Source organism: Eublepharis macularius, chromosome 10 (genome assembly GCF_028583425.1).
Source record: "Eublepharis macularius isolate TG4126 chromosome 10, MPM_Emac_v1.0, whole genome shotgun sequence".
In the NCBI taxonomy this organism is placed as follows: Eukaryota; Metazoa; Chordata; class Lepidosauria; order Squamata; family Eublepharidae; genus Eublepharis; species Eublepharis macularius.
Window position 1 is genome coordinate 94,296,017 of NC_072799.1, and position 12,134 is coordinate 94,308,150.

General features: G+C 41.7%; 1 protein-coding gene across 1 annotated transcript in view; it reads left to right on the forward strand.

Annotated features, from left to right (window-relative positions):
* Positions 1–4,705, forward strand: part of BEND4 (BEN domain containing 4) — a 31,783-nt gene extending 27,078 nt beyond the window's left edge. Inside the window, exon 5 of the mRNA XM_054990621.1 lies at positions 4,488–4,705. Coding sequence (XP_054846596.1) covers positions 4,488–4,705 — 218 coding nt within the window. The remainder of the gene's footprint in view (positions 1–4,487) is intronic.
* The last annotated feature ends 7,429 nt before the right edge of the window (positions 4,706–12,134 follow it).

Here is a 12,134-nt window from a genome sequence, read left to right on the forward strand (position 1 = left end):
GTACCCAGGTTCCCGGATCTGATCCAGATTTCTCTCATTTGATTTGGTGTAGCCAGAATATGCTAGAAGAGCATAAATTCGGCTATATAACCGGCATATGAATATTGGATTGCACACCCCTAATACGTATATATATTTTTAATGATATTCTCTTGCTTTTTAAAGATGGTTTGATCCTTTGAGTCACTTTGAAGGCAGAAAATGTAAGATATTAATTCTTCAGTAAAATAACAGAAAAATCCCCGGATTTCTTGGGAGACGTCTCAGGCAGGTTCCTCAGTGAGCAGATCAGTGATGATGGAGAAGGTTCCCGGAAAGAAGAGATGTTCCATCACCACCACTCACAGCTTTTCTCCCGCAATGTGTGGCTCAAGAGTAGCAGTGGCACCACTGCAGCAGAGCCGGCCAGCGCCTGCCGTGAACTTAGACGCTTGGGACGTGTTCCAGACCCTGCTGTTGCATGCAGGGCTTCCATGACCGACGCTAAAGAGGTTTCTCAGCAGACTCTAGCAGAGTTTGCACAAATACTTGAAAAGCCACAGAATTTGCTGAGGTCAACAAGGATGCCTGCTACCAAATCCTCTTTGAGCTACCCAAGTGCACATTCCTTTATGATTTAATAGAGAAGGGGAAACCATCTTTAATTCTTTTTCTTCCTTTATTACAAAACCCATCAAAATAGCCTTTGTTTCACAAACTAAAGTTTCTGTTGTCCAAAGTTCTATAGATCCAAAGCTGCTTTGATTAAAATGGGCCCATTAATTAAATTAACTAAAACTTCGATTATGTTTAAAAGCTGCCCTTTAAACACAGCTTAAATTTGATTAATCTGCTAGTCTTAAAAGTTTGCAGCATTCGAAGTTTAAGAGGAGGGGAGAGAGAGAAAAAGGACTAAGGAAAAAATGAGAAACTTTATGCTGATGATAAGAGTACAAGTGTGAACTTCGAAATTAGGCCAATATCTGTCATAGAGAAAATCAGAAGTGTTTCCTATATATTTATTCTTTTCCCCCCTCTCCTTTCTTTATCTTTTTTATTCTCTTTTTAAAAATTTGTTTTCGTTTTTAAAATCTTCAATAAAATGTATGTAAAAAAAATTTAAAGTTTTGCAGTCTTACTTAGCAGTAAAGAGGATCTTGAATTAGATCATTTTAGTTTTTCTTTTGATTAATACCTAATTAAACAAAATAAGGGTCTTAGATGAAATTAGGAAGATTCCTCGTTAAAGAAAACTAACGAGAATTATTCCTGAATCCCATTTCTGAGATACAGAAACAACGTAATCAATTTTTAATTAATATTAGGCTTGTAGTAATAATGATGGAATCTTATTACCCCAACTGCAATGTACATAACTAGCTTTCATTTTGAAAACTGCAAACAGTGAGAACAGCAGGGGTTGAATGAGCATCATGCTGTGTATGCGTATGAAGACTTGCGCATGTGCGAACCCACTTCCATACACAGAGACCTTTTACTTGTTTGGGGCATATATGCTTTCATATCTTCATAGTTTGTTTTTTTTAAAAAAAAACCCTCTACATTGTGATTATTTCAGTTTTCATGTGCTTGAATACTTGTATAAGTTGTGAGATACGTTATGCTAAAGGCAGGGCTTTTTTCAGTGGGAACGCGGTGGAACGGAGTTCCGGCACCTCTTAAAAATAGTCACGTGGCCGGTGGCCCTGCCCCCTGATCTCCAGACAGAGGGGAGTTTAGGAGGGCAATCTAAACTCCCCTGTGTCTGGAGATCAGGGGGCGGGGCCACCGGCCATGTGACCATTTTCACCCAGGGCAATTTAAACTTTAAAAAACTCCCCCCCCCTTGTTCCAGCTGACCCAAAGTGACTTCATTGTGCGGTCCTGAGTTCCACCACCTCTTTTCCCAGAAAAAAAGCCCTGGCTAAAGGTATGTAGAGCACCACATTTCTTTTAAGACAAACATTAGATATGCCTGCATTATCATGCCAAGCATAAGGCAACAGGAAAGGAATTGTTCTAATGCTGCCCCCAAAGTAGCTCCAGGAGTGTGCAGTCTAACTCTGTCGGGGAATACATACCCAGCAGGGAGCCCTGTTGAGGTCTGTCATTGCAGATGTGGGGGCTCCTCCACATGTGTCTTGCTTTGATGGCCGACATAGAAGCCAGGTTTCACATGCTAGACCAATGCAGATATTAAGCTCTGCTGATCAGGTATAACTCATAATGAAATAAAACACGATATGAAGAGGGAGGGAAGCTGCTGATAACAGCCTTGCAATCTGAAACTTTATGAAGCATTTATGTATGGATTATTGTTTTAATAAAAGTTTAGGAAATATTGTCAACAAGTAGTTATATGGTAAGAATTGGCTGAAATAAAATTGGTTGAAATTAAAAAAAAGGAAAGAACTCCCACAGTACAATTAGACAGTGCCAGCTGTCCAACCAGTGAGGGTGCAGGGGAATAAAGGGGAGGGCGAAAGGCGGGGCCAGGGCCAGGCCTCACACCAACGAAAGCATTCTGCACTTCAAAAAAGCCCTGCCTTGACATCGCTTTGGGGGGGGGAATGGGGTATTGCTCAGGGAGAAAACCCCCAGGGGGAAAGGGACGCTGCAGCTGATGCAGCCTTTCGCCATGCAGAATGCAGTAACGTCTGGGAAGCAGTTTGGAGACTGAATGGGGCGTTTTGACCATGCAGACACAACTCACGAGAGAAATCGATGCAGTATGGGCCAGAAACGACAAAAAAGCCCAGTGTGGCGAAGACCGAGTTTCGGCCTGAAGTGCCTCCTTGTTGGATCAGGACACATATTGCTAAATCCAGTGTTAAAAAGAAAGAAATGGTAATCATCCATTTCACTCTCTACCCCCCCCCCCCCCAAGATCAATCTCTCTGTCGTCTTCTAACTTGGATCGATCTGGATGTCTACAAATGCATAAACTATCTACACTGTGTAATATGGAATGGGATTCACCCTATACAGTGTGGATGAAGGAAATAATTTTCATTCACATGGAATGTCCATCCCAAACATCTTTCTTCGGATGCAGAGCAGACACAGGGCCAAGCTACAAGTGACGAGTGACACTTGAACGGCAAGTGGATCGAGTGGAGGGCAAGTGAACAGGGAGAAATACACTTGCCGTTCAAGTGTCATTCGTCACTTGCAGCTTGGCCCACAGTTGTAAACACACCTGGGTCTAGGCTGGCCTGCTGTCTACCACCCACTACATTAGAGACAATATTCTAGCTAGTAGGTCTGAACTGTGTGGGGAGGTGTTGCTAAGGGCAGGCTCGTCCGAGTAAAGGAAGTTTCGGAATAAATTCGGAAAGTTGTCTTGAAATCCAGGTATAAAAATGTTGGTTTTGGCTCCCAGAGTTCTCCAGGAGGAATCCTTCGATGCAAGTAATTAGTGACGCTTTAGAGGTGATCTCTTCCAAGAAAGGGCACCTTCTCCTGTGCCATCAACTGCTTGAAGAGGGTTCCAGCTTTTAAGCTGTAAACATTAATAACTATCTTTCTAGAATGAATCCCATTAGTAGAAGAGGGAACAGTTAAGAGCTTGAGGTCTAGATAGCAAAATAAATGCTTGAGCTTTTTAACACTGAATCCAGATGTCGTTTGTGAATGCTGAGAATCTTGGTTAGGGGGAAAAAATTAGCTTGATCATGATCATGTTGATGAAATTGCAAACTTGTATGTTGTTTCCTCAAAGTGCATGGAAGCCAGAAATCTCCATGGTACTTCCTTGGTCAGGAACTAGACTGAGTATATGCCAAGATCCTGCAGGAACACAAAAAGAGTGTAGACTATAGAGTTAAAGTGGAGAACTCGGCTTTTGGACAGTTCAGTGTTTGAGGTGGGTTTGTTTTTAGGGAGCGCCTGAGTCTTATCATTGCAAAGGTCAGCTTGGACGTATGCAGGTTATTACGGATCGGATCTCAAAAGCCACTGCCAGAGTGGCTTTTGGTGCCCTGGATCTCTCCAGGCTGCTCCCCACAAAATAAAAGTAGAATAAATTATGTCAAATAAAACCCAGTTTCAGTCTGCATTGGTGCATTGCATAAAGCAAGTTTCTGCTTTGCTTGGTGTAGGATTCGGCTTTTTCCAGGTGCAGAATTTTTAATTTCCTTGGCCTCAGTTAAAGTGCGCACAATTTCTACTTCTTTTGTTCCTTGCATGTTTAGTCCGGTTCGTCAACATTCCATGTGCATAATTACCTCTTTCCTCAATCACTGATCAAAAACCATATAGAAATCCAAGTTGTTCTGCCACTGTATGCAAATTGCCTTAATTTGTATAATATATGGTAATTCCATAATAGATGCAGATGTGGATATCATTTCAACTGATGCAATTCCATGATGTGTGTTATTGCATGTTTAAAGCAAGTATTTTTCAGCAATTTTGAAACTTCTGTGTATTGGCCCGGTTAGCAAAGCTAAATGGCTTTTGTATACCAATGAGATGTGTTTATGAACACCATGTTTCCCCACCCACAGAATTCATTAGGATGCACTGTACTTCCAATCCTGATTGGTGGATGCCTTCTGAAGAACAGATAAACAAGGTGTTTAGCGATGCTGTGGGACATGCTCGGCAAGGGCGTGCGGTGGGGACGTTCCTCCACAACGGCAACTCATATTACGAAGGGATTGATCAACACATGTCCCAAGACGACCTCTTCAATAGGGGTGTTCATGATGGATCCGGTGACTGATGACTGAAGGGAGAGAGTCCACGCAAGCATGCGAGGAGGCAGCGAGAGAGAGACCCCCTGCGTTCCGCCTGAAAATCCAAAGCGTGTTCAAGGTTGTGTTTCATACAAGACCTTCCTGTGAAGTTTCGTAGTGTACAGCCAGCCCTGATTCCCATCAGCAGCCCCATGACAGGTTAAATCCATTTTTATTCCTGTACTACTTTGGGGCAAGGGGAGCTGACATGCTTCAATGTTCTTCCATATTTTTTTTAAAGACTTCCACATTAGAAATTGGTGTGTTGGGGACCGGGCTTCTAGTTTTCCATCGAGGGGGGATGTGTTTGAGCGAGAGGAGGAGGAGGAGGAGGAGGAGGCGAGGGGGTGTTCCATCATGCAAGCACGTCTCCGTAGTTTGAAGTGGCACAGCCCCAAACGTCACGTTTGCCTTCTCTGCTGCTTGTGAGAACTGGGCCTGCTTTGAAAAGAAAAATGCTTTTCAGATGTCAAATCTTTATATGCCTTCAAAACTATTGCCAAATCTGTATTCCTCTCCCTGTCCCATCCTGTGCACAAAAACTACTTTTCAGCGGATACTGAATTCATACACAATTTTAGGACAGAACACAGGAAGTGCTCCTTTATACTCTACTAGGAACGTGTAGTAACGTTTCATTAAAATGGGCAAGATACTAAAATCAGAAAAAGCGTTGACATTTTCTGTTTTTAGTTAATGCTGTGTTTGTTTTTGTCACCTAAGACTAGAATTAGCCGCCATTATATACTGTTCTAGGTGATAACTGCTTCCATTTCAAGTTCTCTTTGTTGCTATAAAATATAGGCCTGGTTGACTAATTTTTAAGAGGGCCCAGGCCCATCGTCTCTCATCATGAACTTGATCCCATGGGCCAAGATTAAAGGGAGCATCAACAAAAGTGCTGAAATGGCCCCCACGCTTTACCGCCCCCCCCCCCACCCCCGGACACTAACTTCCATTAGGAAACAAATGAAGTTGAAGGAGGGTCTAAACTAGTCCAGCGAGTACCACATGACCAGGCCTATGGAATTTTGCTCCTTGATGCTGAAATGTAATGTTTAATGAGGAATAATGTAAGAATGCACTCTACGTAACATTTTAGCAACGTCAAGTGTTCAAGCTCTGGTTTTTGGTCAAGAAAAAAAATCTGAAGACGTACAAGTCCTGTACAAGTATGTATGTAAAAGTAACAGCCTGTTATGATTATTTGTTGAGGAAATTTTTCAAGTTTTTCTTCTTTTTACTGTGTTAGGCAGGCCACATCTTCCACAGCAATTGTGGATGTCCACACTGGAGGTAGTTGCTTCTTGTTGGACAGGTATCTTTGCACTTTTATTTATCCCAGCCTATTTCCCAAACTCAGGGTAGGTTACAGCATCCTTTCTAAAAACAAAATGTAAATGTAAATATATGAGGGTGATTCCACTCAGACCCCCCCCCCTCTTTCTACTACCCCTGCTGGGGGAAGGGGAGGCATCTGTTTAGGCATGTTCGCTGCTCGTGGAAGCACCTGTGATGGCTGGAATACGTCCAGCACAGGAAACAAGTCCATTCAAGCCACCGTTAGCCCTCGTATGATCATACATGGGTACCAGCCTTGACTAGAGGCCAGGTTCTGTGCAATTGTGTTGCCTGCTTTTCAGCCGTATGGGATCACACAGCACACACAAGCCGCTGCTCGGTGGGACAGGGCATTCTTAACCTTACATTTAAAAGGTCATTATGAGAAACTGGTCGAAACACTGCCAGTAATATAACATACCTCTTTATTTATATATTTTCCCCTGACATTTGAATGAATAAGGACATGATGAAGCAACTGTTAAGCATTTTTAGCACCACCGGCTTCAACAGGACAGATCAGCTGATGCTCATTTCTTTACTGTATGAGCCAGTGGGACAGAAGAAAATTTACCTCCGCTGGGTCATAACCTTTTAAAATTTCTCTCCGAGTAAATGCTGCCTCTGCTTTTTAATAAATCTGTGATATCTCTTGGCTTTACCACAAGAAGGCTCACTGGGAAGAAAACTATAAGCATACTTCAAAAATCACAGCATTTATGTCCTAGCTGTTCAGTGTTGTACTTAAACATGCACATGTTTGAGATCACAGGTGTTTTCTGTGGTGACCCTTGCTGCTCTGCTTGGTAAAATTTGTCAAATAGAATGCATGACTCCATGTTCGTCCACAGTGTAATATCACAACAGTGTATTTTTTTGTAGAAACAGTGTGACAAATTGTTTCAGTGTATGAAGATAAGTAAAAATATTGTTTAAATTATGCACATGAGATTCACAGCAGACCTCACTAAAGCAATACTATTTGGGTGGGTGCTGGGCCTGTATATGAGCCTCGGTGCATCTAGACAGGAAAGGTAAACTCATATTTTTGTCATGGCCCCTCTCAAACTTTACTGAGAAAGCACGTGGTCTAATCCCAGGGCAACATCTATGAGTATGTAGCACACGGGTAAGACGAGAAACTACTGCTTCCCTAGTAGGGTTCTTCTCTGCAAGAATAGGATTTTGGTAGCAGAAGGGACCGCTGCATACCTGTCACCCACTGGTGCCATTTATCCAATTCATAGGGTTTCTCTTAGGTGCAGAGAGAGAGATGACTGCCTGGAAGAAAACATCACAAAAGGATGCAAGGATCAGGCCCAGAGATCCCTTCTGCTGTTGTTTTAGCAGCACGGCAGGATGCTCCAGTGGTTAGAAGAAGAAGTGGTCTAGGATGCGGCTTCTTCCTGGCTCCACCAACCCAATCTTAGCCCTCCTGGGGAGGTGGGAAAGAGCAGGCCCCCCCCCCCAGCATCATGATAGCTCTTGTAATACTGCTAAAGTGGTCCATGCTTTAGCAGGCACTGTTGACTACAGCTATTGGAGAAATAATAAACATCAAACCTACAGAATCATCTTTACAACCAAATCGCAAGCACAGAGGCCCATATTTTACTGTCTGGCAGCCGTACTGCATTTTAAAGTGTTCAACAAAAGCAATTCAGCACAGAATTTTACAAAGATAAGAGTATCAAGTTCAAGGTTTTGAGAGTTTCAAAAGTCAGAACAAGTGACAGCTTTCGTGATAAATGGGAATCTGATTTCACGTACATGGTGTACATGTTATGTGCTTTCAAGTCATTTCCAACTTATGGCAACCTTATGAATCAATTACCTCCACAACATTCTATTATCATTGACAGCCTTGCTCAGGTCTTGCAACCTGAAGGCCTTCCTTTAAGTCAACCCATTTGGTGTTGGGACCTTCATCTTGTTCTCCAAATTTTCCCAACATTGTCTTTTCCAGTGAGTCTTGTTTTCTCACGATGTGACCAAAATACGATCTAGCACCCAGTTACTTGTCTTTTTAGTCATTTATGAGCTCTGTAAAACTCTCCAACACTGCATTTCAAGTGAACCAATTTTCTGTCAGTTTCCTTCATTGCCCAACTTTAACATCCACACATAGAAATGGGGAATACCATAACATGAATTGCCTTGATCTTGGTCCCCAACGACACATTCTTGCCCTTAAGGATCTTTTCTAGTTTCTTCATGGCTGCCCTTCCAAGTCTCAATCTCGTTCTGATTTCTTGGGTGCAGTCTCCTTTTTGGTTATTATAATGGTTCGCTTTGTCTCTGTGTGCAAGTTGCTGAAAAACTGCATTCAGAATTCTGATTTCATTTCTGTCACCTTTTGCTTCTCATCTATCTTTAGCAGTATCAAGAGTTTGATCAGTCATCCATCAAGGCTTTTCCTTTCTTTTGGCTACAGGAATAGTCTTTGTGCAGTCTTCCTTGAGAATGTCTCTGGTTTCAGCCCACAGTTCTTCTGTTTCACATTCAGTTGAACTTAGTAGTACAAATCTGTTCTTTACAGGTTTCTTCTGGAGTATTATTTAGATTATATTTTGGCACCATGATTGTTCTAGTATTTCTCGTTTTATTTCAATTTTTGATATTAACAATTTGTGATCTGTACCACAATCAGTTCCTGGTCTTGTTTTAGCAGAAAGAATAGAGCTTCTCCATCTTCTGTTTCTGATTATGTAATCTATTTGATTTCTGTATTGGCCATCCAGTTACGTCCGTATATACAATCATCTGTTCAGTTGCTTGAAGTTTGTATTGGCAATGAACAGGTTGTCAGCTTCACAAAATTCTATAAATTACTCTCCTGCTTCATTTTGTGATTCTAACCCAAATTTTCTGACAATGTTTGATGCTGCTTTGTTTCCTACTTTCGCACTGTAGTCACCTATGATGATCACTGCATCTTGTTTACGTGTATGATCAATTTCTTCCTGGACACTGGCATAAATAACAACATTCCATTTATGTACTGCCCCTCAGTACAACGTAACACCCACTCAGAGCAGTTTACAAAGTGTGTTGTTTTCCTCACAACAATCATCCTGTGAGGTGGGTGGGGCTGAGAGAGCTCCTAGAAGCTGTGACTGACCCAAGGTCACCCAGCTGGCTACAAGCGGAGGAGGGGGGCCTCAAACCCAGTTCTCCAGATTAGAGTCCTGCTGCTCTTAACCACTACAGCAAACTGGCTAAAAGCTTTCAGTCTCTTCTGCATCTGTAGCTGGGGTATAAACTTGAATGAGGGTTATGTTGATAGGCTTTCCATTAAGTCTGACTGATATTATTTGGTCAGACTTTCCATTATAGTGCCTGGTTGCTTGTGCTACTGCTCACCTGGCTATAAGAGCAAGCCAGTTTCTTTTGAGTTTGTCATTTCTGTCATAATCACTTTATAATTGTCTGACTGAAAGTGTCTTAATCCAATCTACTCTAGGCACATTAGGGCCAGGAATTTTCCATGAATGAAGTTTTCCTAATTTAAGATTAAACCCTGATCATACTGGACAGTTTAATTCTTCTGTAAGGGTGTCAACTGGGCTGTTTCAAAATTACAGTAAAAAAAAAAGTCTTACCACCATATGCACAAAAATTTCCTGGCTTCAGAACAAAATTAATCTTGGTTGTTGCAGATTTTCAGAACAAAATTAATCTTGGTTGTTTTGTTTTTTCCCGGAAAATCCACAACAACCATCGTTCTCCGGCCGTGAAAGCCTTCAACAATATATAAAAATTAATCTTGTACAAAACCTGTATTGTCTCCGAAACAATTTTTTCTTCTCCATTCAAAAATCTGCAAGGCCTTAAAATGGCATCTCAAAGAAATAAGACTAAGAACAGAGATGAAAAAGGAGCAGCAGTTTTCGAAAACATTGGTGGGGTTAGTAACAGTGCAATGCTGTGCAGCGTTACTGCTGCCTAAACTAATGGTGGAATTATTCTGTGTTGGATGGCACCGTTAGGCTTTTAACGCAGCCTTTAAAAATAAGTCTGTAAATTTTCCAAATCGGCACTCTGTCCAACACTTTTCAGGCCATTTTTGTGGCCTGGAAGACAATTCTTCACCATCACATGCAGGGTTTCCCCCCTCTAAACTCGGCAGGGGTAGGGGGCCTTCATATAGCTCTCTGCCTAGGGTTGGATTCCATGGAGCTGTTCTACTAGCAGAGGTGGTTTCTTCTGGCAGAAGGATCCTTTCCCTTTATGTAAGGCACTTTTCCAAGGAAGGCTCAGGTAGGGAAAAAGCACCTTTACTCATGGATCTAACCCCCTACTGTTAAAGTAACAGTTCGAACAATTACTACATTTGTCTTGTGTTTATGAGGTCTCCTGCCCTGGCCCTGGCAAGACCCCAGACCTGCTTAGCCTCAGCAAGATTGCTTTCCAGTCATAGCCTGGGGTCATCCTATCTACTGTTAGCACTGCACACACCAGGCCTCAAAACCAAAGCTCTGGGGTGGATGGGGCTACAAGAAAAAGGCACCTTATTGTACTGTTCCATAGTTTGTTTTCTGGGTCTAACTATTATAGGCTGAACTGGCAACCTTATCAAGATCAGAACTTGCTGCCTTGATTATAGATGCCACATCCTGTTGCGGCCACGTCACTGGAACCGCAAAGAGACCTTATGGATAAGATTTTTTTGAAACTCAGGTTCCCTCCGCCAGATGACAAATGGCACCCATCCGCACCAACTCTTCCTAAATATCAGATAGGCAAGACCTTGTCTGTTCTACTGTATACACAAAGAAATTTGAAATAGATTCTATTATCATATACCACTTCCGACACTCTTCTGACCAATGTACTGTTGTCTTTCTGTTAAAAGTTTGTGTTTCACTACTACACGTATACCCGTGCCACAAGCCTTCATTCTATTTTCTATAACAGAATAATTTTGTGGAGATACTGTGATCAAGAACTCATGCCTAATATTTTTACTGTTATAGTGTTGTTAATTTTATTAACAATTTGTCCTGTGTAAAACTAGGGATAAGTAAATAAAAACTAGGAATAAGTAAAATATCTGATTCTGTACAAAGTGAATAGTGTAATATAGCCTAGTATGTTTTGGTGAGAATTTCTATAGAATCTGTGAATTGTTTTCTATGTGACATCAGAACATACATTTCGTTTTAGGAAGCAAAAAGAGAATTAGACAGTTTTTTAAAACAGTGATATTTTCTGATTCTAAAAGATGCATTTGTTACTAGAGTTTACTATTTCAGGTGTTAACTCTTATTTAAATATTGGGTTTTATTACTGCATACCTCCAAATCCATTTGTTCTGTTGCATAACAATGCACAATAAAAATGGTAAGCCTTTGCCTGGTGTGTGCTTGGTATGGGTGAGCGTTTCGTCAAGTACCTGCAGAGTTGATTAAATACCAGTTGCTTGCAGAAAGCAGAGAGAACAAGACAATCCAAACATCTGTGGCCCTGGGGGGACAGAACTTTCCCATTTCCTCCTGAGCCCCCCCATCCAAAACTTTGCTCTTGGGGGCAAAAGGGAGAATTGGCCAGAAATGCTGCCCTTATTTCAAAACTTAAGTGTAATTTAAACTTCAGAAATATCTGATTGGACAGGATACAAACCAGTGTTCCAGGCGTAAAAGTGGCCACACTTAGCCCAACAGAACCAGTATCATCCACAGCAGCCAGGCAATGGGTTCAGCCATTGGGGGAACACCACAGAACAGAACCAAGCAGCACCCGGCCACAAGCACCAAGGGATTTGCTGCAGAATTCTTCAGAAATAGTCCAACCGAATTAGAGAAGCAACTCGGAATTCAAGGAATTCCAAATTTTTTCTCAGGTTTGGTTTAAAAAACTGAATTTACTTTTGGCTCACACCGCTACAGAATGGTACACCCTACCACAAGAGTGAAAAAGCTCAGTATAAGCCATCTTGTGACTCAAATACTGGTTTACCAAGTAGGAGGAAGTCTAGATACAATACACGGGCAGTAATTTATATTTACTTTGGACCATATTTTCCAACTACATGAATCAAAACATGGCAAGAGAGTCACCACAGAGTACGTATAA